The 27,683-nt window shown below is 39.8% G+C and overlaps 1 protein-coding gene across 6 annotated transcripts in view; it reads left to right on the top strand.

Annotated features, from left to right (window-relative positions):
- The window catches only part of tcf3b (transcription factor 3b), a 129,230-nt gene that overhangs the window by 49,263 nt on the left and 52,284 nt on the right, over window positions 1-27,683 (top strand). For all 6 annotated transcript variants that reach the window (XM_061977903.1, XM_061977904.1, XM_061977905.1 and 3 more), the window contains one exon: window positions 1,049-1,121. In XM_061977903.1, coding sequence (XP_061833887.1) covers window positions 1,049-1,121 — 73 coding nt within the window. The remainder of the gene's footprint in view (window positions 1-1,048; window positions 1,122-27,683) is intronic.

The raw sequence follows: 27,683 nt of genomic DNA, 5'->3' as shown, positions 1-27,683 counted from the left end.
CTGATGATGTTTAATAGCAGACCGAATCAAGAAATGATCTTAGATTGCGCTATGAACATGACACTACTACCAAGAATGTTTCTGAGCGGATGCAGGTCCGAAGCAAAGAAAGACTGGCGGGACAGAGTTGTTTCAAAGGACTTTTCGGACGGAGAATCATGGAAACTAAACATTCGAATATCTCTGAGTTCATTCAAAAGGCTCTCTGGATTGATGGAAGGAGTTTCAAATCTGAAGGAAAAGACCATTCCTGCCCCGGTCGGCACTGTTCCAGTTGAGGGTTGCTATGGTGCTGGACCAGTTTGCCAGTTGTGCGGAATACAGAGTTATTGCTAATCAGTTTGGAGTGCACAAAAGCAGTGTGGAGAGACTTGTGTACATTTTATTATTTGCCTTGTAATATACAGTACCTGCTTCATTCTCTTTCATCTCATTCTTATTTCGTTCTGGAGTCCGTATGAAGCCGGCATTCTACATTTCCTTAGCTACCTTTTTAAATAAATATCTGTTTCTTTTTCTCTCCCATTGATTTACCTTAAAATGTTAGTCTTTTAATTTGTGAATCAAATATACAGTCTCGTCTTCATTGCAATTGTTGCTATGTTTTTATTAAATGGTATCTGCTTCCCGTGCGTGAAGACTGGCGCATGCGCAATATGAAGGGTCCCCTGCGGCGGCACACACCTACTCGAGAGATCTGGTTTTCAATCGCATAATGCAGGTGTTTTATTCCGACATTCCAAAAACCGAATACGATCAAATTTAACTGTTTTTATGGGTTGTAGATGCTTATTTAGGGCCGAACTATTTGACAAATTGGACTAATTTAGTGCATGGACACATACTAAGTGGTGTTTGTAAACTGTTTCAGATCTTTGCTGCGAGCTCGCAATAGCATTCTGAATACGCTTCAAACTTGATTGCTTAAACATCAGTTGAATGACAAGTGCACGTTATGTGGTTTGTTAGTGGAAATAGGATGTGTGAAGTGTGCCATCTTTTTGCTTTTGTCAGTTAACTCTGTCGTCTCCCTTTTGTCTTCCCGCAGATGTTCGCGCCTCCAGTAGCCAACGGCAAGAACAGAACAATGACCCTCGCCAGCAGTCAGTTCAGCGGCTCAGGTAAGTTGCTTCATCTTAAGATACAGACACAACTGCAGATTTAAATCGTTTTAACCTAGGGGTTCTGCTTCGTGAGTTTTTTTTGTGCATAAGTCAGTTTTATTCTGGTTGTGATAAAATGTTTTTTTTAATAGTTTGTTATTTTTGAGTTGTCAACGTGGGCAAAAAAGAGCATATATTTGCTTCCTTTGAACAAATATATAGATGCATTCAGTCAACAGGTATTTCAACTTGACCTTATTATTGGATCCTTATTGTTTTATTAAAAAAAATATTCATACAGGATGCCCGTGGGATACATTATGGTTGTCTGCAGCCAAAGCTGATAATTTTGGCTGAAATCTGTGATTGACATAACTGGAACATTAATAAGTAGAATATTTGATTGCAATGCCTACAACTTTTAGAATTTTGTATGTTATCATAAATTATATTAGATTTATTTGATAGTTGGTGTGAATTGACATATTTGTTTCTGCTGTTTTGGGGGTTTGTTTAATTGTTGTCGGCAGCTAATAGAAAATATCCCTGTCTTGTTCATATCATTAACCTCTAAATGTCTTGATGCGTGAAGCTACTTTGCATTCACACATGAACTTGTTTCGTATGTAAACATGAGTTATGCTTAGACATCTGTCCAATCATTTGGAGAGTCTTTATTACGTTTTACTCTTGATGCGCAAACAAGCTGCCCGTTAACCTGCTTGGAGGACTTTCAGCAAGCTTTTCTTTCTCCTTTTGAATGTTATTACTTAGTCATGTAACTTTTCCTTCCTCTGTCACCCTGCTAACCTGCCGTGTGAAATCCAGTCACACTCCACAGTCTCTCCCTCGAGTGACAACTTGGCCACAGAGGAACAAAGGCAAAAAAAGGGGGCTTATAGACATGAAACGACTCCCCCAACACCACCCTGAAGTGTAAAACACTCCACCCCCACTCCTTACCCCCACTGATCTGCAGGAAATGGCCTGAGTCCGAGACAATGTGCCTCACCCCTGGCTCGCAGGCTCTTAAACTGGCCCAGCATGCAGCGAGTGGTAGAGGGAGCTTGTTGAATAGAGGGATCAGCCCGTGGAAGGCAGGATTCTGTTTGTTTCTATTACTGTGGGCAATTACTAAGCAGTGAGGAGTTAATTCCTTCCACCCTCCTCCTCCTCGCGTCTCAAAGTGTGTCCCTCGGTCACTGACACCCATTTTAATGAAATACTTCAAGCTGTCACCTTTTTAGCTTTTGGATATTTGTAGGTACAGCATAATGCAGTTTAAGTATTTATTGCTGCAGATTCCAGTCCAGGAAGGATTGCATTTCTGTAGTGTAGATATGTACAGACCATTAAGAGGTGTGCTAATTTGTTTTACCTGCCAGTTTAATCACACAGATTACACCACGGGAGTCTGATGTACTCCAGTTCAAGTTGTATTAGTTTTATTTTTAAAGCTACCAAACAGTTCATCTAATGTCTATCCACATCTATGGGTTGTGCTCAAATTGCTAGGTAAGACATGCTAGTCAATGGTAGGGGTGTAACGGTACGTGTATTTGTATTGAACCGTTTCGGTACGGGGGTTCTGGTTCAGTTCGGAGGTGTACCGAACGAGTTTCCACACGGACATATTGAGTAGCGTAACGCACGTTGTGTAAACAATGCACACCGAGGCACAACACGCGGCATGCTCGCAGCTAACGGGCTACGATAGACTGAGCATATGTCCTCTTTTCACCGGACATGTCCTCTCTTGCGGAGTTGTCAGGGAGGAGTTTCTTAAATGCCTCAAATGTCCGGCATTTTGAGTTAGAGTTGCGTGTATTTTCAATGTACGTTCAGGGTTAAGAAGGCGTTAAAAACAAAACAAATTGTGCGCGCAGCAGCGTTCGTGAGGGAGTTGCAGAGACAGAGAGAGCGAAAGAGTTATGATAAACGCGCATGCGTCGCCAGGCTCTGCTTTTTATCCATAGATTTATCAGATTTAATTTTTTATTATCTATAGCAGGGGTGTCAAAAGTGTGCCCTGTAGGCCTTTTGCGGCCCACAGCTAATGTTTTAAAGGCCCACGGCACATTCTAAAAATACTATTAAAATAAACAAAAACATAACAAAAGTGAAATAAAGCTTAAAGGTTATATGTAATTTAGAAAAAGTTGCAATGTTGACTAATAAAACAAAGCTGTTTTTTTTTCTTTCAAACTAATATTGAATCAAAATCAATGTTATTATGAATTATTGACCTATCCAAGGTTCTGATTACTTCACATCAAATATTCCACTAAGAAAAAAATTTTTGGTGGAAGATTTTGCAAATTTGGTAAATAAATAACCCAAAAATTTATATTTTGTTGTTTTCTTACTCTACCGAAAATGAACCGAATCGTGACCTCTAAACCGATGTACGTACCGAACCGGAATTTTTGTGTACAGTTATACCCCTAGTCAATGGCTAATTAAGCCACGCCCTTGCCACCAGCAAAGATGTTTTGCTTATGTTTTTCGACCAATCTTGCTTACATTTTGTCTGACCTGTGCTTGCCAGTCGCCTATAAGTGTTCTAGGGCCATGTCCACATGAACACGGATGGTTTCAAAAACACATGCGGCGTTGAAACGATTTTAATCCAAATGTGTGTAGATTGAAAACCGTCTCTGTCTACACACAAACACATACACTTGCGGTCATGCACATATTGTCCAATCAGAATCCTGGAAAAGCAGCCACAGCTGACTTGGTGGCATTACACCTTTGTTAATATAATGTTTATTTTGATATACTACAGGGTTTCCCCTAAACTGCCAAGATACCTGTGGTGGTGAGGGCGTGGTAATGGACATGGTCATAATGACAGAGTAATTTGCATTATTTGCCATGATATGATTTTCTTTAAAAAGGCTAAAATAATGTGTAAATACATTTAAAACATATGTTTTTATTATTTGGTATTAAAAAATATATTTTTTATCGTTTTGCCATATTTTCAATTGTTGCTTCTTTTTGTGCAAGGTACTTTTAGATTTTTTCAAATGTTCACAGACTTAATGACTTTTTAAAAATTAAAAATAACTAGCAATAAATCTGGAATCTTCTTCTGGTGTTATTAAAGAATGTACTCTTGTTGAAGTGAAGTGTGAATTACATTTATATAGCGCTTTTTCTCTAGAGACTTAAAGCGCTTTACGTAGTGAAACCCATTATTTACATCTTTAAGTTACCGTATTTTCCGCACTATAAGGCGCACCTAAAAACCACAAATTTTCTCAAAAGCTGACAGTGCGCCTTATAATCCGGTGCGCCTTATATATGGGTTAATATTAATATTAATTTTCATAAAGTTTCGGTCTCGCAACTACGGTAAACAGCCGCCATCTTTTTTCCCCGTAGAAGAAGAAGAAGCGCGCGGTGCATGCTGGGATATGTGACGTTTCATTTCCATTTGTGTGTTTATGTAAAGACCCCAAAATGGCTCCTATTAAGTGTGTTGTCTGTCTAATTATAAATAATGCAGACGAGGCGCGTTAAGTGAGTTCTCAACGTTTACTCACAGCGTGCTCATAACCACATTCTAACTGCCAGCATACAACAACGCTTCTCAGGGCTACCGCGCATGCTCGTCACTATCGTTGCATGCTGGGTAGTGTAGTTGTTATATTTGCTAGCTCATAACATCACATTAAGAGACACGCTTCAATACTCGCCGTCATTCCGGGTGGATTGACAAAAGACCTCCAGCCGCTAGATATTGGTGTCAACAGGGCATTCAAAGCTAGACTGCTAACTGCGTGGGAACAATGGATGACCGAAGGCGAACACACCTTCACTAAGACAGGGAGACAGCGCCGGACGACATACGCCAACATCTGCCAGTGGATCGTAAATGCCTGGGCAGATATTTCGGTCACAACTGTGGTCCGAGCTTTCCGGAAGGCAGGATTCACAGAACTGCTGGACAACAGCGACACTGACTCCGATTACCGTATTTTCCGCACTATAAGGCGCACCTAAAAACCACAAATTTTCTCAAAAGCTGACAGTGCGCCTTATAACCCGGTGCGCTTTATATATGGATAAATATTAAGATTCATTTTCATAAAGTATCGGTCTCGCAACTTCGGTAAACAGCCGCCATCTTTTTTCCCCGTAGAAGAAGCGCGCGGTGCATGCTGGGATATGTGACGTTTCATTTCCATTTGTGTGTTTATGTAAAGACCCCAAAATGGCTCCTATTAAGTGTGTTGTCTGTCTAATTATAAATAATGCAGACGAGGCGTGTTAACTGAGTTCTCAACGTTTACTCACAGCGTGCTCATAACCACATTCTAACTCCCAGCATACAACAACGCTTCTCAGGGCTACCGCGCATGCTCGTCACTATCGTTGCATGCTGGGTAGTGTAGTTGTTATATTTGCTAGCTCATAACATCACATTAAGAGACACGCTTACGCGCTTAATTCAATACTCGCCGTCATTCCGGGTGGATTGACAAAAGACCTCCAGCCGCTACATATTGGTGTCAACAGGGCATTCGAAGCTAGACTGCTAACTGCGTGGGAACAGTGGATGACGAAGAAGCGCGCGGTGCATGCTGGGATATGTGACGTTTCATTTCTATTTGTGTGTTTATGTAAAGACCCCAAAATGGCTCCTATTAAGTGTGTTGTCTGTCTAATTATAAATAATGCAGACGAGGCGTGTTAACGGAGTTCTCAACGTTTACTCACAGCGTGCTCATAACCACATTCTAACTCCCAGCATACAACAACGCTTCTCAGGGCTACCGCGCATGCTCGTCAATATCGTTGAATGCTGGGTAGTGTAGTTGTTATATTTGCTAGCTCATAACATCACATTAAGAGACACGCTTACGCGCTTAATTCAATACTCGCCGTCATTCCGGGTGGATTGACAAAAGACCTCCAGCCGCTAGATATTGGTGTCAACAGGGCATTCGAAGCTAGACTGCTAACTGCGTGGGAACAATGGATGACAGAAGGCGAACACACGTGATGTTCACCAAGACAGGGAGACGGAGACAGCGCCAGACGACATTTTGGATCCCACATTTGCCCAACTTTTCAATTCGGACAACGAAGGAGAATAATTCGAGGGATTTATGAATGAAGAATAACTTCAGAAAGTGAGCGCTATGTTTATTTTGTGTGTTGTGACATTAACGTTCGAGCAACATTATGTTGCTATTGCTCTGCACTATTTTGAATTTTACTATGTTTGTGATTGCACATTTGCGTACATTTTGGGAGTGAACAGAGTTGTTAGAACGCTGGTTTTTAATATATTATTAAAGTTTGACTGACCTATCTGACTGTTTTTTTGACATTCCTTTAGCGCAGTTAGATGCGGCTTACAACACGGGGCGGCTTATAGGTGGACAAAGTTTTGAAATATGCCGTTCATTGAAGGCGCGGCTTTTAACCCAGGGCGCCTTATGGTGCGGAAAATACGGTACTTCGACGAGACGGAGCCGGCCATTTTGGATCCCACATTCGCCCAACTTTTCAATTCGGACACCGAAGGAGAAGAATTCGAGGGATTTATGAATGAAGAATAACTTCAGAAAGTGAGCGTTATGTTTATTTTGTGTGTTGTGACATTAACGTTCGAGCAACATTATGTTGCTATTGCTCTGCACTATTTTGAATTTTACTATGTTTGTGATTGCACATTTGCGTACATTTTGGGAGTGAACAGAGTTGTTAGAACGCTGGTTTTTAATATATTATTAAAGTTTGACTGACCTATCTGACTGTTTTTTTGACATTCCTTTAGCGCAGTTAGATGCGGCTTACAACACGGGGCGGCTTATAGGTGGACAAAGTTTTGAAATATGCCGTTCATTGAAGGCGCGGCTTATAACCCAGGGCGCCTTATGGTGCGGAAAATACGGTACATGTGAACCAGTGTGGGTGGCACGGGGAGCAGGTGGGTAAAGTGTCTTGCCCAAGGACACAACGGCAGTAACTAGGATGGCGGAAGCGGGAATCGAACCCGGAACCCTCAAATTGCAGGCTGAAGCTGTACCAGCTGAGCCACGCCACCCTAAAGACTCTACTTATGTCCCTGACTAAAGAAACTGAAGCGAGCATGACGTCACGCTTGCTTTGTGCTGTTGCTCTATTTGGACTTTCTCTTTTTGAAAGCCGCCACTGTCCTCTTAATATTTGCACATTTTGAATATGTCTGTTCGTGCGGGTATATCTGCAATACTGTGTATATAAAAATCACGACCGCATCGCAGACATGCTGACAACATTCTATGTCGTGCGTTTTGTTTACATCCGGTTTAGGTAGCGCGATTTTCGGTAGTCAGCCTTTTTCGGTGGTCAAGTTTTCAGTACATCACTGGTCAATAGTGCGCAAATAATAGGCTATATACATCAATTTATACCGTAACGACCAGCTAATGTTTTATGTTCATGTGATACGGATTTGATGTCAGTTTTTCCCATGTTTACGTGCCTGAAAGCGTTTTCATGGGAGGTAAAACCTGTTGGAATTGTGCCGAGGTTTATCATGAGATTGGTAATAAAAGTTAAAAATAGTGTCAGGCCTTGTGTGATTTCTTCTCGGAGCTACAGTAAAAATACTTTAATTCGTTTTGAAGTACAAAAAAGCCCTTATTTTCAAGGTGTGGCGGTAATGGAAAAAAAAAGTGTGTGTGTGTGTGTGAGAAAATTTAGGGTCATTGACCATCTAACCCATCTTCTCCCACAAGAGGGCGGCAATATCACTCCAATTCAATCCACAGGGTGTTAAATTTAGGCAAAAACAAGCGGGCAGTCTTTTTGTTAAACTTATGTCCCACGGGCCGCACTTTGGACAACCCTGCTCTAATTGGTATCATTTTTGTCTTTTTGTATCGATCCGCCCACCTTTGTTTACATTCATGAGCTTTAGCTTGTGATTAGCATTTCCTCCTACGGTGTGTAGTATAACTTGTTCAGCTATACCCCGTCTTCAAGGAATGATACTTTTAAGAAACTTGGTTCATGTGCCGTCTTCGATGTGAGGATTGCTACCTTTAGAAATGGCTTTTTACTATGGATTTGCGGTTGTTCGCTTGTCGCTGTCAAATTTGTACAACCAATATGTATTATCAGGATATAACGATGGTATTGAAATCTCTTATCGTCGACCACGTTTATATCGTTCATATTGTGTATATACATAGTCAGTATCACACAACCCTACTGTTTTTGTATGGAGCCTATTGAGCTCTGGGGGTAGTGTGGCACGGATGGTAAAGCGGCAGTGCCAGCAATTTGAGGATTCCAGGTAGGGCTGGGCGATATGGCCTTTTTTAATATCTCAATATTTTTAGGCCATATCGCGATACACGATATATATCGCAATATTTTGCCTGAGCCTTGAATGAACACTTGATACATATAATCACAACAGTATGATGATTCTATGTGTCTACAATAAAACATTCTTGTTCATACTGCATTAATATATGCTCATTTTAAACTTTCATGCAGAGAGGGAAATCACAACTAAGTCAATTTAGCAAAACTGTATTTATTAAACAGTTATTAAGCAGTGGCACAAACATTCATGTCATTTCCAAAACAGAAAGTGCAAGATTGTAAGAGACATTTTAAAACAAGCTACAAGTGCACTTTTGTGAATGTCGTCACTAAGATGACATATCAAAACACGAAATTAAAGTGCCCTTTTTGTACAGAACGCCACTACAATAGTTTAAAACAAATAAAGCGCACTTTTGTGCATGATGACACACAAGATATTTTAATAACTGTCACATAAAAATGAGCTGCATATCAAATAGTATATGTCCTACGGTGTTGATGTGGAAATAGTTGCTTCGGCATTTAGTTGGTGTGGCACCGAACGGAGATGTTGACATGTAAAGACATATTCCCGATTGAAGCCAAACCACCGCCAGACGATGGACCCCGTGCTGTTTTTCTTGGGAATTAATTCTTCCTCCATTTGTTACCAGATTCGCACCTTCTTTCTCTCGTATTACCACTCAAACCACACCGTTAGCTGTTAGCATCACAGCTTACGTTACCATGTCGCTACCTGTCTGCTCCACGGGAGCGTGTGACGTTGCTCACGTGACAGTATGTGACGTATGTAAGAAGGTGCGCTTGTTTTAAGTTTCTGTAAGAAGGAGAGACAGGAAAGAGTGAGAAACGCATGCAGTTTAATGCCCCGCAGCTAAAAGCAACTGCCTGAGAACGTATACTCGAATATCACGATATAGTCATTTTCTATATCGCACAGAGACAAACCTGCAATATATCGAGTATATCGATATATCGCCCAGCCCTAGTTCCAGGTCCGATCCCAGCTTCCGCCATGCTGGTTACGCCCTTGCTCCTGATGTCGTGCTTAGGGCCTTGCATGGCAGCTCTCGCCATCAGTGTGTGAATGTGGAAATAGTGTCAAAGCGCATTGAGTACTTTGAAGGTAGAAAAGCTCTATACAAGTATAATCAATTTACTTTGTAAGAAGTTTGAACTCATGCTGACCTTTGAGTCTCAAACTTTAGGGTTTATTAACAGATCCACCATATGGTTTATTTGTTAAAAGGGTATAGCATAGAAAACAAAAAAAGGATGCATGTTTTGACAAATGTTCACCACTGTGTGTGCAGCAATCTAGGAGTAAAAGTTGTACATGCTCCATACAGAAACAAATATGACACCATAAGCACTGTACAGCGCGACCAGTTTTCTCGCATTTGCGACTAAAACTTGATCGTGCGACTAGGGATGATGTTCGAAACCAGTTCTCCCTGTTGTTCGATAAGAAAAGAACCGATTCCATGGATTCTAATCCCTTTTTGAGAACCGGTTCCCGTTATCGAAGCCACTATACTGTATTTTCACGACTATAGGGTGCACCGTATTAAAAGGCACTGTGTCAGTTACGGGTGCTATTTCTGTGTTTAACGCATAAATAAGGCGCAGCATATTTTTGGCCGCAGGCATGGTTAAACATACGCTAGCTTAAAACATACGCTAGCATGCATGGACGCTGTTTTAAAAAGGCAGCAGGAGCAAAGCTGAGTTGGGTTGTAATTTATTGAAGTATTTATCAATGTACTCACATTATTTTTTGATCAATCCTCATCCACAAATCCATCAAAGTCCTCATCTTCTGTGTCCGAAATAAACAGCTGGGCAAGTTCTCCATCAAACACGCCAGATTCCCTCTACTCATTTTCAAAGTCAGTCTTGTTGACCATTAACATAGCAAGCTAGCACAACAGTAAAAACCGACTTCTCTTGCCCCGTTGTGCTTATGGATTCGCTACCGTGCTGGTCCCCTTCTTCTCCAGTGTGCTTCACTGGGATGTCGAAAGTGAGCAGCACCTCGTCCATTTGGTGATGTGTTTGTCGGCAATTTTTTTATTTACAACGCACATAGCAGCACTATATGCTCACTGGGGGCGTGCCTTTAGCGTCCTCTCTCACCTGAAACCTTCACCCTATAACGGCCGCATGCTGTCCTCAGTCACATCCGCTTTTTCTCCATATAAACAGCGTGCCGGCCCAGTCATATAACATCTATGGCTTTTGGAACTCCGTGCACACACAACAACCTATCTGGATTCGATAAGAGATTCGATAAGGAATCGGTTCAATAATAGGATTCAAACTCGATAATTTCTTAACGATCATCCCTACGTGTGACTGGAAAAAATAAAACCGTCGCATTCGTGGGACTCTTGATTTGAACCCTTTCATTCTCATTTTGCTCCTAAAATAAATCCATGAAAAGTGAATCAAATAGAGTAAAATTTGGGGAAAAGAAACATAGTTGTTAACAACCTTTGGGAAGACGTGATCACGTGTACACAGCATTGCTGCTCCCTCGACATGCTAGTTTAGCTGCAAGCTAAACAACTAGCCAGTCACCGCCGATTTCATTTCAACAACTAAAGATACAATTTTGACCATAAATAAACCCACATTTTCACTGCTAAATGTTGTGCTTATTCATGTCGATTGTATTAAAGTTCAGGGAACGTGCTGTAATGAAACAAGTGCCGTATTGTCCGCACTATAAGGCGCACCTTCAATGAATGGCATATTTTAAAACTTTGTTAATATATAAGGCGCACCGCATTATAAGGCGTATAGAATAGACGCTATAGTAGAGGCTGGGGTTACGTTATGCATCCATTAGATGGAGCTGCGCTAAAGGGAATGTCAACAAAACAGTCAGGTCAGTCAAATTTTATTAATAGATTACAAACCAGCGTTCTGACAACTCTGTTCACTCCCAAAATGAATAAAAAGCTGTTTTATTATTTTCCCCTAGGTAAAGTCAGTGACGTGGTGTTTTGTTTATCTTTTAACAGCAAGGTATAACAGTAGTGCAACATTTATATCACATAGTGGAGGGGAACTTTTCCCTTATTCAATAAACACGTAAAAACCAGTGATACTGTTTTGGTAAATCAAACATTAGTGCAATCACAATATAGTAACACTCGAAATAGTGCAGAGCAATAACAATATATCAATAACTCAACGTTGCTCAAACGTTAATGTCACACAACACAACACACAAAATAAACATGTAAAGCTCACTTTATGAAGTTATTCCTCATCCACGAATCCCTCAAATTTTTCTTCTTCAGTGTCCGAATTAAACAGTTGGGCGGATACGTCGAAGTCGTCATTAATCGAGTCAGTGTCGCTGCTGCTCTATTCCCGTGTTCTACTGCGTGACTGATCGTCTTAAGTTTAAACTCTGTGTCGTAAGCGTGTCTCTTAATAGGAGCCATTTTGGGGTCTTTACATAAAAAAACAAATGGAGATGAAACGACACGCCTCGCACAGTCATATATCCAAGCATGCACCGCGCGCTTCTTCTTCTTCTTCTACGGGGGAAAATGAAGACGGGGGAAAAGGAAGTCGGCGGCTGCTTACCGTAGTTGCGATTGATTGATTGATTGAAACTTTTACCTGTTGGAGGCTCAATATTGGTCCATATATTAGGCGCACCGGATTATAAGGCGCACTGTCAGCTTTTGACAAAATTGGAGATTTTTAGGTGCGCCTTATAGTGCGGAAAATACGGTAAACATACTTGGTTGGCGGTGCAGCTGTAGGCTACAGGGCTACAAAGGCTTTGACTGAGGGAGGGGACTTCAAAGGCATGAATTGAAAGTGATGTGTTGCGGGGGTTTAAGGTTGTTCGAGAGTTGCCGGTAAAATATGAGTTGCCGGTAAAAGAGTTTGAACTTGTTGGAGTGAAACGCTGCATTTGTGTAAAATAAAGAAAGACATACTGGGAATCTGTCTATGCCTTCATTCCTTGGAATGTTACAATACTTTGGATGGTTCTGCTTGTGACAAGATAGTAAAAGAGGACACAAAATTACACTGAAGAAAATGATTAAAGCTATTACTGTTCAACAGACTCGTATTGCAGCTGTATGTTTTTGCTTCCACTACTAATAATAAGACAAGCGATAGTACCCCTATACAAACTTAGGTGCACATTTTCCTCCCCCAAAAAGTTATTTTTTCTGCCGTTGTGGCTGATTAACACTTACAATGTCTGCATTTTTCAGGTGACAATTTCATGTACTGCAACATTTGCACTACTCTCAACAAAACCGACACTCTTTTGTTCCTTAAAATCAGCCTTTTATTGGTATTTTTGGTACTTGTTTAAATTAGAATTCTGTTTATTTAGGTGTTATTTATGTTGTTGCAAAATGTTATTTTATTATAGTTGTGTATGTCATGCCCTTGTTACAGTTTTAAGTTCAGATACATTTTCATCATAAATTAATACATCTGGTATTATAACCATATCAGACCATACCATCAGCAAATTACTCAATACAACAGTTTTAGAAAAATAAGAATATGAGAACGAAAAAGTAAAACATTTTTAAAAGGGCGCAGCGGTTTGCAACTTGCTCTGTAACAATTGTCAAACAAAAAAAATATAACGAACACCACCAGCTAGCTAATGTTACCAATAGTAGGTATGTCATATGGAAAGTTAGCGCCTTCTAGGCATGCCCGTAAAGCTTGCAAACAGTCTATTTTTGTGGAGGCCCACTGAATTTTCTCAGCCGACTAAAACCCCTATTTGCAGTTTCGGGGTTAGTCATTACATAGAAAACCTATCAAGATCACTGGTCATTCTGATATGTGTATAAGTAGCATTATGATCTGTAATGTAATTGCATGCGATGTGATGTCAGTAATGTTATGTGACTGTGTGTAGCTTAGTACGTGATACAGTGATACTACAAAAAGCTGTGGGACAGGGATGTTTAATTGAGGGTTGCATTACGCCTTATAGTACTGTGTTTATATGTATTAGTGCACATGTTTTACTGTGTACGTTGTTTGAGTGTTAATACAATTCTGTTATTTAGGACAGTTCATATTGCTCCTAAATGTTTTCTGAGCTCAAATGTTTTTTGTGCTACCAATTTTTTTGATTTAGTATCTCCTAGTGAAAATGCTAAGCTTACAGCCCTTACCATATACAAAACATTAAAGATTTACAGATTGACAACACTTTTGCCTCTTGCCATCAACTTTGTGATAAATCGTCACTCCCGAAACACTTTTTTAAATATATACAGATCCGCAGTTTTGTCCGTAATACTTTCCCGAGATTTCCGGATTTACCGACTGACACAGTTTTAGATGTTTTTGACACCACTTACAACTTTGAAAGGATCAGTTATACACATTTATAACCACAATTTTGGGGGAAGGCCTGGCGCGGTTGGGAGAGTGGCCGTGCCAGCAACCTGAGGGTTCCTGGTTCAATCCCCACCATCTACCAACCTCGTCATGTCCGTTGTGTCCTTGAGCAAGACACTTCACCCTTGCTTTTGATGGGTCGTGGTTAGGGCCTTGCATGGCAGCTTCCGCCATCAGTGTGTGAATGTGGAAATAGTGTCAAAGCGCTTTGAGTACCTTGAAGGTAGAAAAGCGCTATATAAGTATAGCCCGTAACGTACATTTTCCTTTTACGTCCTGAGTCCCTAAATTTAATGTAGTAACTTTGGGAGGAGACTTTATATGAGGATAGCTAGACATAGATTTTAAGTAGCGTTCATAGGTCTTCTATTTGTGCAAGACACAGCTTTATCCGATGCAAACTACGGTAATACATCGTACTTATTATACCAAGGTTCTACCAGCTCAGATGTATGACGGAATATCTGTATCTTGTGATCAATGCAAACAGTCTCCAGCTAATTTAATACATATGTTTGCTCTGCCCATCCCTTAACAGCTATTAGAGGGAAATTTTAACACTTTGTCTGTGATCAGCGGCGAAAGGATTGAACAGAATCATTAGTCAGGGGTCCCAAACTTGCGGGCTAATTGTGGTTACCGAGATGATTATATTGGGGTAGGCTCTCGTGGGAGGGACATTGACTGGGCTTGAAGTAAGCAGAGAAACATTTCTCAATGACCGAAAGTTACAGCAGCGTTGCCATGGAGAGTTTTCTTCCATGGCTGGCTGGCTGCCTCGTTTCTATTAAGCACACGTAGATAGTCCTACCAGCGCGCTGCGTTCACAACACTTCTAAAACAAGTCTCAAGTTGCTACCCGGTGGGTCATTATACGTATATGTCTTGGATAATTGTAATGGATCCCAAAAAGTGCAGAGGAAAGATGGATTAACAAGTCCATTATTGTTCATACTGTCAATGATTCAAAAACAAAAACTAAGGTGCCAATAAAACAAAAATGCACTGCAGAAAAAGGCTCAGGCACAAAATTACAAAACACTTAAGGGTAGGCAAACAGGCGGGTGGCCGGGACGGGCTTGAAACCGCATCGTGTCCGTCGGCAATAACAGTCCCCGATAACCAGGATCAATTATATGGACACACCGTTATTTGTGGGTCATTATTTTGTATGTGCATCACGCTATTTGCATTGTATTTGCGCTGCCTCACACAATGAACAGCAGCAGCACGGTGTCATTTCCACCTTTTTTCGAGTAACAGCCCGGCGGATAACACTCTGGGAGCAGTCGCCTTTTTGCACTTGCTATCCCAGTGCGTTGTACCAAATGCCATGGTGTTCATGTTATCATGAAATACATCATCATAATAAAATAAAAACGTTTGTTAAATGAATGCAAAACTCCTCACATTTATTGGTGCAATACATCTTTGGACAATTTTGACCAGTATTTTAGGCCGAATCATAATAATGTTGTAAATGAATCAATCAAATCAACTCAATCTTTATTTATAAAGTGCTTTTCATATATAAAAGAAATGCAACGCAAAGTGCTTTACAAACTTAAAAACAATACCCCGATGACCCAGATCCCCATTATCGCACACAAATGCCAAACACAAACACACACACAATGCAAATATATGAACAAATTAATGCATGGCAGAGTACAGAGGAGGTATGTGGCACTATCACAAACACTATCACAGGAGCCATCTGCACCATTAGGTCATCAGACCATGGTCACCAGGACCCTGACACAAAGCGCCCCCACAGCACGGCCAATAACCCCTGATGCAGATGGCTTCCTCTGAGGAATGCTGGAAAGTAAAAATTATAAAACCTGTAAAATAGTAAGAACCATGAGTAGAGCGTAAGGATAAAATACAAGACAAATGAAGATACATAATAAAATAGATAAATACACAGTAAATATATAGTAAAAAAAGAGAACTAATTAAAATCTTGCAAAACTAAGATACAAAGTACAGTACGAATGACTTTAATAAAAATAATAAATATTAGGTAAAAGCCAAATCAAAAAGGTGGGTCTTAAGCCTGCTCTTAAAAACATGAACGTTCTCCGCAGCCCTGAGGTCCTCCGGCAAGCTGCTCCATAGACGGGGGCCATAATGGTGGGAAAATGCCATCCCGTGACTTTGTGTCCTGACTTTTAGAATAATTAAGTGATGAGTGCCGGAGGATATCAGGGCCCGAGAAGGTTCGTAGAGTAATGGCAAATCTGAAACATAAGAACGCCCAATACCATAAAAATTGTATAAACCGTAAGAAGAACCTTAAAATTGATCCTGAAACACACGGGGTGCTAATCCTTTAGGTACATTAGGCTTGTGTAAAGTACTTTTTTTAACCTTTATTTTGTTAGCGCAGTCAGACTGGATGTGGCGCACTGCGCTATTATTGTGTAGAGAGGAAGTGTGCTGTGCTGTTGTTTTCAGCTCGACGAGTAAGGAGACAATTTGAGGCTGTTAAAAAAAAGAGCGCCTCAAGTTACGACTGCTGTATGTACATTGATCTTACATCGATGTTGTGTGTTGTTGTGAACAACACAAGCAGATGAGATGTGTTGTGGGTGTTTGGATTGCTATTCATAGCTTTATTGTTGTAGTTTAGTCGCTGTTTCAACTGGCTGTCTCCACATTGTCTCGTTCAGGATGGGGTGGTTAAGTGTGTCGGGGATGAATGCGCAGTCCCGGACACAAATTTCCCAAACAAATGTTCATTCTCCTCACAATGAAAGCATTACACTTACATTTATGTTAATTTCCCTGGTATTCTGCGTTTAACAGCAGATTTTGTTTAATTGGCCAATTATGTGACTCCGTCCGCGGTTACGTAAATGCGGAAATCATTTGACTTGTTTGTGTGTGACTATGCATACCAGCACTGTGTCAAATGAGTAGCAACCATGGGGACATCCCAAACTTCTAATAGACGTGCTGTGTTTTCATTCATGCGTTCATCTGTTTCACCGTCACAAGCTTCGGAATTTGCACGCATTATGCGTGGCCCGTTTTTCCAATTATTATATTTTCATGATCTATTTTATATATATATATATATATATATATATATATATATATATATTTTTTTATATATAAAATATATTTTATATATAATATGTATGTATTATATATAAAATATGTATTTTTATATATATATTTTATATATACACAATTAGAATATTGTGAGAGTTCTTTATTTTCTGTAATGCAATTTAAAAAAAAAATAAAAAAAAATAAATTCTGTAATGCAATTTAAAAAAAAAAAAAAAAAAAAAGTCCTACATTCTGGATTCATTGCACATCAACTGAAATATTGCAAGCCTTTTATTATTTTAATATTGCTGATTATGGCATACAGCTTAAGAAAACTCAAAAATCGTATCTCAAACAATTTGAATATTTCCTCAGACCAAGTAATAAAAAAAAAAGACTTATAACAGCAAAACAAAATCAAACATTTGAAAATGTCAATTAATGCACTCAGTACTTGGTTGGGAATCCTTTTGCACGGATTACTGCAACAATGCGGCGTGGCATGGAGGAAATCTGCCTGTGGCATTGCTGAGGTGTTATGGATGCCCAGGATGCTTCAATAGCGGCCTTTAGCTCATTGGCATTATTGTGTCTGGTGTCTTTCAGCTTCTTTTTCACGATACCCCACAAATTCTCTATGGGGTTCAGGTCAGGGGAGTTGGCAGGCCAATCGAGGACAGTAATGCCATGGTCAGTACACCAGTTACTGGTGGTTTTGGCACTGTGGGCAGGTGCCAGATCATGCTGGAAAATGAAATCATCATCTCCATAGAGCTTTTCAGCAGAGGAAGCATGTCGTTGCAGAGTGGTCCAGAATGCTGTTTTCAGACGAAAGCAAGTTTTGTATTTAATTTGGAAGTCAAGGCGCTAGAGTCTGGAGGAAGGCTGGAGAGGAGCAAAATCCAAGTTGCTTGAAATCCAGTGTGAAGTTCCCACAGTCAGCAATGGTTTGGGGAGCCGTGTGCGTGCGTGTGTGTGTGTATACGCTGCAACAACTAATCGATTAAAATCAATTATAAAAATAGTTGGCGATTAATTTAGTCATCGATTCGTTGGATCTATGCTAAGCGCATGCGCAGAGGCAATTTTTTTTTTTTTTTTTTTTTTTTTTTTACAAACAATTATTTATAAACTGCAACATGTACAAACAGCTGAGAAAAAAATATCAAAATAAGTATGGTGCCAGTATGCTGTTTTTTTCCAATAAAATACTGGAACGGATAGAAATGTAGCTTGTCTTTTTTATCCGATTATTAATCGATTAATCTAAGTAATAATCGACAGATTAATCGATTATCAAATTAATCGTTAGTTGCAGCCCTAATATATATACGCGTGCGTGCTGTGGAGCCGGCCACAACCCTAACAACAAACACCACTTGCTCCTTGGAAAGACTTTTAATAGTGACTAGGTCTGGACCAATAGTTAATAGGTCAATAAATGAAAATGAAGTCAAAATACTTTGCTGCTGTCGATAAACTGCTATATGTGTGTTTGTTTTCTTAATCAAACGCGGATAAAGAGAAAGAGGTCTCACTCTCTGCATTGCCCTTAGCACCTGAGCACGTTTATTTAACAGTAGAATTACCTGAACTGAGTGAGCCCTCTTTCTCCTTGGTGGGCAGAACACAAGACTGCTCGCTTACACACACAGGAGGCAAGAACAGAAGAAATAAGAGAAAGAAAAAAAAAAGATTTCAAAGCCGAATGTCCTGTTGTGGGAACATTTCAGCTTCAACCCAGATGAACAATGTGAATCTATCAACCCAGACGAATAAGAGAGAATGCAGTGAGCACACGAGGACAACACGACAAAGTTTTTTCAACTGCGATAAAAAATGCATTTAAGATGTTCAATATTTAAATTAAATTTTTGCTTACATAAATGAAAATCCATTTTATTTTTTTGCTTATTTATTTCGGATAACAAGGTTATTTACCTTCTAGTTGCAGTACAAAGGTTACAAAATTCCACAGTAATGAGAGAGTGCATTTCCTTTTTAAATAGTTACTTCTATTATTATTTTCTGATTCTATGACAAACACTAGTTTTTATTGGTTATTGATGTAGACAAAAGCTCAGTCCGTCTGCATAAAGCCAAATATTTTTAAAAGGGAACTGCACTTTTTTTGGGTATTTTTTCTATCGTTCACAATCATTATGAAAGACGTAACAGACATATTTTTTTAATGCATTCTAAATAATAAACGCAAATAAAAGTCTGCTTACAGTGGAGCCAATGGGAGCTCCATTATTCCGCCCATAATATTAAATAAATAAAAAAAGCGCTAACAATACTCAATTTACATTTTGTGATTTGAATATTAACCAAGTATTAGTGATGTTGTTATTATAAGCGCTAACACAGACAAGACTATTTATAGAGGCGCCGTGATCACAAGCTTGTGTGCCCATGTTTACATCGAGTGGTCACCTGAAAAGTAGATGGCTGAGAATATAATCTGACAAGTTGGGACACTTAGCTTCACAGCTTGTTCCCCCCGCCACTCTCACCCCGTTTTTTGCGAGGATTATGAGACATTTTTCATCTAAATGGGAATATATGAACATTTTAGCAGTCAGCATTCTAATGACAGCAGACATTATACAGTAAGTGATGTTTTATTAAGTTTGTTGGCTCTCATAGTCTGCAGTGGGAAAAAAACAAAAACATTGTGATGCGTTTTTTAAATTAATGCGACGTATGCGCTTACAATAATCACAATACGTACATATTATAAATGTGCTTGTCACTACTTTACATGTATACTTACATCATGTACAGTATATAAAACCCTAATGGAGGTGTTTGAATGTTTTTAGTCACTCCTATAGGCAGAATTGAACGGCTCCTATAGGCTTCATTGTAAGCGGACTTTTGATTGGATTTATTTAATGTATAGAAATTTAAAAAAATCCATCCGACGTCATGTCTTTCATAATGATTGTGAACGACAGGCAAAATTCCCAAAAAAGTGCCGTTCCCCTTAAAGTAAATTATTGCATATTGTTCTAATGTGTGGCATTTTGTGACAAGACTGTTGATTCACAGTCTAATATTAACATGTCTTTCTTCACTCAGTATTTTAGTAGTTTTATGCATTTATATATATATAAAATATAAATATCACAATCGCAATTTTGAGGAGAAAAATCGCAATTAGGTTTTTTCTTAAAATCGTGCAGCCCTAACAGAGGCTACTTTTGGCTGCTGACGTAAAGGTATAGCAAGTATGTGTGGAGATGGTCTCAAACGTAAAATTTTTTTTAGATCTTTTTTAATCGATTCAGAATCTTAATCAATAAATGCATTTTAAATGTCAATCATTTTTTTCCCTCAGCACCTCTAATTCTTCCAGAAGATATAATCTTGCATATCAGCTCCTAAGATAGAAAACGTTAGTTTGAACGGCTAGTAAATTTATAGAAAAAGTATAAAATGGTGTGTTTACAGAAGGTATTTCTGCACAGCACAAACACTTTTTTAGAAGTGCCGTAAACATTGCAGATTTTGTCAATGTCACAACCTCCTGTTGACGATACCTATAGAGATAGTCACCATTACAGGCACAGTGTTCATCTGTGACGTCACTTAAGCGGCTTGTGTCTTAAGTGACCCAGCAGTAGCAGCGCGGCAACGACAGCAAGCAGCCCCGTGGCCCTATAGCCCACTTCCTTTCATTGACACAAAAGTGCTCAGAGGGGTGCTAATTGCATTAGGCGTCTTTCCCCCTTCCTCGAGAGCCAGCGACTGTGTATGCGTGTGTGTGAGGGGAGGGTGTTTCAAGTAGAGAAGAGAGGCCTGGCCAAGGAAGATTTGGGATGTTTGAGGAGTAGAGGACGTGTGTGTGTGTGTGTGTGTGTGTGTGTGTGTGTGTGATGGTAGTAGGAGTAGGCCGAGCACGCAGGGAAGGCGTCCCCTCTGTCACCTCTGCAGCTGCTGGCAACGTCTCCAACCCCCCTTCACAGACACAAACACACACACATACAAGCAAGGGATAGGACCACTCACTTCCCTAACCCCTGATTTCCACAGGCCGCTAACGTTACACATGCCGCTACCTCTCTGCTCCGCGAGGGCGTATACATATGTGACGTATGTAAGAAGGTGCGCTTGCTGTCTGTGAGAAGGAGAGACCATAAAGAGTGGGAAGAGCCTGTAGTGTAATGCCCGCACCTAAAAGCAACTGCGTGAGAACGTATACTCGAATATCACGATATAGTCATTTTCTATATCGTACAGAGACAAACCCGCGATATATCGACTATATCGATATATCGCCCAGCCCTAGTTTTTGGATGTAATTTCACCTGGTTGACCCAAATGCTGGTTTTGGAAGTCCAAAATTAAAGAATCGTATACAAGCATATTCTGGGCAGCTATGTGCACATATGGGTCCCTGTGTCAAATGCCATCTATACAGCGGCCGGGAAAGTAGGGGCTTGGTTTGTGGGAATTGTTGGTGTCTACAACGTTGTCGTTCTGCAAGACAAAACGGTCCTCTTTTTTACAGGTCAAGTCAATGCCGTCACAGACGCACACGCCTGTGGGTATTGATGGACGGCAAAACTCCGGACGTTCCGCTGTTTACTTCAGTGTTTATTTTATCACATGGTTATGCGCAAATTTGCGAGATCTTGTAAAACTCTGCACTACTTCGCTGCATGATACTTCATGATGGTTAAAGCTGTGGCTGCACTATGATAACCAAAATAATAATCTCAATAATTTTTTGTTATCATTATTGAAATCTCAAATATTCATTATGTAAAACACTTTTTATTTTAAACAAACCGTATGTGAGCAAGGCTTTCGTTTCAAAATCTAACTTAAAGTAATGTAACTAATGAAATAAAATGTACAAAAAACAAAGTACTAACTAAACAAATATATCATATTGTAGGGCTGGGCGATATATCGATATACTCGATATATCGATATACTCGATATATCGCCGGTTTGTCTCTGTGTGATATAGAAAACGACTATATTGTGATATTCGAGTATATGTTCTCACGCAGTTGCTTTTAGCTGCTGGCATTACACTACAGGCTCTTCTCACTCTTTCTAGTCTCTCCTTCCCACAGAGACTTTAACATACGTCACATACTGTCGCGTCATATGCCCTCGCTGAGCAGAGAGGTAGCAGCATGGGTAACATTAGCTGTGATGCAAGCGGTGCGGTGCGAGTGGTAATACGAGAGAAAGAAGGTGCGAATCTGGTAACAAATGAAGGAATAATTAATTCTCAAGAAAAACAGCACGGGGTCCATCGTCTGGTGGTGGTTTGGCTTCAAGTGGGAATATGTCGAACAGACAACCGTAATTTTTTAAGTGTGGGGCAAAAGCGTAGCTGCGTAATGCTACAAAGAGTAGCATTACTGCTCATATGTAGCATCATTTGAAAAGTCACGCGCTAGAGAATGAAAAGTGCTTGAAACTCCGCATGTCATCATCTCCGTTCGGTGCCACACCAACAAAATGCAGAGGCAACCATTTCCATATCAACACCGTATGAAAAAAATAGTCCACGACATAAGGAGATAACGTCCGCAAGAACCTACCACATAGCGAAGGACGTACGCAATTTGATTTCCTATTACGCAGCTCGTTTTTATTTGACAGTTATTAAAATATCTTGTGTGACATCATGCACAAAAGTGCACTTTATTTGTTTTAAACTATTGTAGTGGTGTTCTGTACTAAAGCTGCACTTTAATTTAGTGTTGTTTTGATGTGTCATCTTAGTGACACCATGCACAAAAGTGCACTAATAGCTTGTTTTAAAATGTCTCTGACAATCTTGCACTTTCTGTTTTGAAATCACATGAATGTTTGTGCCACTGCTTAATAACCGTTTAATAAATACAGTTTTGGTCAATTGACTTAGTTGTGATTTCCCTCTCTGCATGAAAGTTTAAAAGTAGCATATATTAATGCAGTATGAACAAGAATGTTTTAATGTAGACACATAGAATCATCATACTGCTGTGATTATATGCATCAAGTGTTCATTCAAGGCTAAGGCAAAATACCGCGATATATATCGTGTATCGCGATATGGCCTAAAAATATTGAGATATTAAAAAAAGGCCATATCGCCCAGCCCTACCATATCAAGTGAAAACATGAGACCGTGCAAAAAAGGCACATACCACAAGAAACACAGTGTACTAGTGACAGTATTTATGGAGCATGTCTTTGGCCAAATAAACATTATATTCATTGTTTTGGCGTGTCTTTGATAGGTGTATGGATATGGGTCTCCTTGGTGCACAATTGCTGTTACCCCTGCTTTTGTGGCTGTTTGTCGGGGCTTGGCGCCTGTGGAGGACTGCTCTCTGAGCATCCATAACTCTATTTGGATTATTGGCTTCATGCGGGCAAATGATGGCGGTTGAATGGAAAAACAGTAGTGATGTTGATGCTTAATGTGGCCCTGCAACTCTATTTGTCCGGATGTGCACACCATGCAAAGCAAATTTACGGGGTGAGACGTCGGCACGTGAGCATTTCCGGTGTGCGGCCGTGTCCCAGGGTTGTAATGTGTGCCTGTTTGCCACCCTGTGGGTCGCTCTCTGGGAGAGGTGGGAGACCAATGTGTGTGGGTTGGCTACCAACTAGGACTGGGCAACATGGACCAAAACTGTTATTCTGGTATTGGCAGAATGGTGATATACGATGCGAACATGCGAAGTGGTTAAAGTTACCTACGTTTTTTTTATGGCTAGATAACCAGTGTCGAGGGTACTCTGATTATTTTTGTTGTAAGTAATAACGTATTGTGTTGCTTATTCTTGTAAAGTAATTAGTTAGTCAATACTACGTCAGTTTTCGTTAATTTTGTTCATTAATGTTAGGTTTATAGCCTCACGCTTGTGCGCTGGCATAGATGGAGCTTCTACACGCTCACCGCGGTGAAGACCGCTGGCTCTAAAGGTTGAAACTACTCTTCAGCCACCCAGCAGCTATAATAAGTAAGTCTGCACAAGTTATGGGGAGAGGCACTTTCAAGTCGCAGAGTAGCTAAACATTTGACACACCAAGCGAGCAGCAGAGAGGATCTATCGCTCGCTGCTGTGCTAAGTCACAAACAGAACTGAACAACATAAACAGATGAGATTAGTGATAAAGTGCTACAAGTAGAGCGATAGGTTCTTAAGCAAATTAGTGTATATTTACAGGCGATATTTTGTTGTGATTTCATCCAAAACAGCCGGCATTCTGGTTATTGTTACCTGAAAACTTGGGGTCCGTGCCGATATTTAATATTTTGATGTATATCGGCATCTGCCTTTTTTTTTTTTTAAAAAGCTCTGTCGTGTGACCCTACTTCGATTTACAGTATATTCTGTTGCTTTGATTTATCATTCAGTCAGTGCGTTTCCATGCACTAAATTTGTCAGATGTCTTAAATAGTTAATTTTTTTGTATTTTCACACCTGTGTATGTGAAGTCCAAGTGTCCATGCACATTCTCAAATGCGTCTTGGTCATACGCCATGTGCCTCCCATACACTGGGGGGCGCTTATTTCATTTTAGTGCAGATAATTGAATTACTTTTCAGGTTGAGCTATGACGTCACACTAGGCTTTGCAGATCCTTACAACTTGTTTTAACTGATGTCCGCTCTAATATTGGCACAAATTACAAATATTACTTTTCTAATGGCTATGTTGATGTCAAATAGTAGACAGCGTCAAGAAATGATCTTCGGTTGCGCTGCGAACATGATGCTACTATCAAGAATGTATCGGGTCGGATGCAAAAAAAAGGTGACTGAAGAGTTTTTTGAAAGGAATTTTTGGACGAAAATCATCCAAACAAAACTTTGGAATGTCCCAAAGTTCATTCAAAAGGCTCTGTGGATTGATGGAAGTAGTTTGAAATCCGAAGGAAAAGGCCGTTAGTGCCTTGACTGATATCCAGACGAAGGTTGCTATTGTTCTGGACTATCTTGCCCGTTGTGCGGAAGGTTAATCAACTGGCTTGCACAAATGCAGCGTGAAGAAGTTTGTGTATGCGTCGTTTCTTTTTTTCTACCACCGATGCACTTCAAAAGCTTGTGTTCTTTTAATTTGTGAAGCAAATAAACATTCTCCTCCTCATTACAATTGTTGCTATGTGTTATTAAATCTGCTTTTGGGTTCTATCCCGCGCATTGAGACTGGCGCATGCGCGATAGGAAGGGTTCTCTCGGGCCGCACATATAACCCCTCGAGATATTTGGTTTCCAAATGCATAATCCAAGTGTGTTCGTCGGACTTTTCAAAAACCAAGCACGTTCGGATTAAGGTGTTTCCATGGGTTGTAGGAGGCTTATTTAGAGCGAAACAATTTGAGAAATCGGACTAATCTGGTGCATGGACACACACTCTTATGCTGTCCATTTCACCTATTTCAAGTGCGTTTTATCTGATTACTCACTTCCATCCATCCATCCATTTCCTACTGCTTGTCCCTCTAGTCGAACAACAATATCCGATACTCTATTACTAAAATATTTAATAATTGCAGTCAAAACTGGCTTGTTTCTACCAATGAGAGGATGACAATAGCATGGTTTGAAGTGGGTGAGTGACATGCGCAGTGCATTTTTACTGTTCATTTTGTTTTCAGATTTTCTTTTGGTAGTGGTCAGTGGGAGAGGGAATATCTAATCTTGGATAAGTAACTGGATGGGAATGGAAAGCTCTGTATTAGTACTTTTTACGTTAATCTACAATGGAGGAACATTACACTTCTGACATCTTCTTCTAAGAAACCTTACTGACAGAAGTTTTCATACATGTCCTGTCAAACTTCGACCCAGAGGTGATGTCAGAGTAAAACCAATTGATCTGTTTATTTAAATAAAATAACCCACATTATTTACACAGTAGAATTCCATATAGTTATTCACAAAAAAGGTGTCTATTGTTTCGACTCCTTTTTCCCTACGGGCCGGTACCGAGTAGTTGGGACCCCTGGTTTCATACATCTTTGCACTGCTTTTTTTTAAAAACTAGACAATTGCAAGGCTTTTGTTTGCTCTAAACTGTGTGCACATACAAGAGTTGATTTTAATGTACGGTAGTATAAAATGGTCAGCTAGGTTCATTTGTTTCAGGAGGTTGATGCTTCACTAACTTTTGTAAGTGACACGATTTAAACATTTGGTTTTATGGTGTTAATTATGTAGTCATTACATCGACCTATGCATGCAGCCTGTCCTTTTTTTTTTTTTTTTTAGATACGCTACTCTGGATGCTGCAGTGCATTCCAATCTTTACGTTTATCCTTTACATCATACTGCATATTGCATTATTGTAATGTCCATAACAATAGAAATATCTCTTTTCTGGCACAGTCGAGCTCTCCTTGGCAGGCAAAGTGTCATTGTCACCTCAGCAGCTCTCCACCTTGTTTTTAATTGCCTCCGAGTTAATTAGCCCAGTAAGTGTGAAACAATGTTGTCAGACTACTCCTGCACAGCCATGCTTCTACTCCACTTTCCACTCTGGCCCCCCTGCTGGGCCGAGTGGAGGCGTCATAGGTGGAAATGTGGAGCGTTGAAACACAAATATCATTTAGACATTATGCTTTTACCTGGCAGAGCTACTCATCGAAGGCTATGTTCACTTTAAAATAGAATTATGTGGATGTGGATCACCTGCAACACGGTACACATGGAACAAAATGTTTTGAGATGATTGAGAATAAAGTTTAGAAAATGGATGGGTGGATGATAATAAGGTTTTAATTTCACTCAGTTGTGTCTAATTAACTCATGAGGTCTAAATCGTGTGGCTAAATTAGCCACTAAACTCTAAATCGTGCTGATTTCAATGTAATGTTTTGATGACATTAAGGCTTTGCAGAAATATGTGGTGTGGAATTGTAACTTTTTATGGCAAACTATTATTAGGATCGCTAATCATTTGGTCACACTTTTTTATAAGTCAGCGTAAACATACAACCACACTATTAAATATGAGCAACATTTTTAGAAAACTCTTTAGAACGGGGGAGCAAGACTTCCCCCTCCACTTATACATTTTTTTGATATTATTGGTCAGCTGTTATATATTGTTTAAAATGCCTCACCACATGGATGATTTTGTCCTAAATAAATCAAAGTGAACAATCCTATATATCAGTGGTCCCCAACCTTTTTGTAACTGCGGACCGGTCAACGCTTGAAAATTTGTCCCACGGACGGGGGGGGTATGGTATTTTTATTTTTATTTTTGTATTTTATTTTATTTATTTTGTCATAAAAAATACAATCATGCGTGCTTGCGGACTGTATCCCTGCAGACTGTATTGATCTATATTGATATGTAATGTACGAACCAGAAATATTAACAGAAAGAAACAACCCTTTAGTGCGAATGAGTGTAAAAGGGGGAAGGAGGTTTTTTGGGTTGGTGCACTAATTGTAAGTGTATCTTGTGTTTTTTATGTTGATTTAATTAAAAAATAAAAACAAATCTTTTTTATTTTATTTTTTTTAATTTCTTGTGCAGACCGGTACCAATCGATCCACGGACCGGTACCAGGCCACGGCCCGGTGGTTGGGGACCACTGCTCTATATGACAGGAGCACTCTGCTGTTTTTAAGGCTGGTTTATGATTGTACGTAGTCACCACTAGGGTTTTCAACGTTAATGCCTCACCAACGACGGCAACTGTACGTTTAAAAGAGAAACTACACTTTTTTGGGGGGAATTTAACCTATCATTCACAATCCTTATGTAAGACAAGAACACATGTTTTTTTTTTTTATGCATT

This window comes from Nerophis lumbriciformis, linkage group LG18, assembly GCF_033978685.3.
Source record: "Nerophis lumbriciformis linkage group LG18, RoL_Nlum_v2.1, whole genome shotgun sequence".
NCBI classification, from domain to species: Eukaryota; Metazoa; Chordata; class Actinopteri; order Syngnathiformes; family Syngnathidae; genus Nerophis; species Nerophis lumbriciformis.
This window is presented reverse-complemented; position numbering and strand designations above follow the sequence as displayed.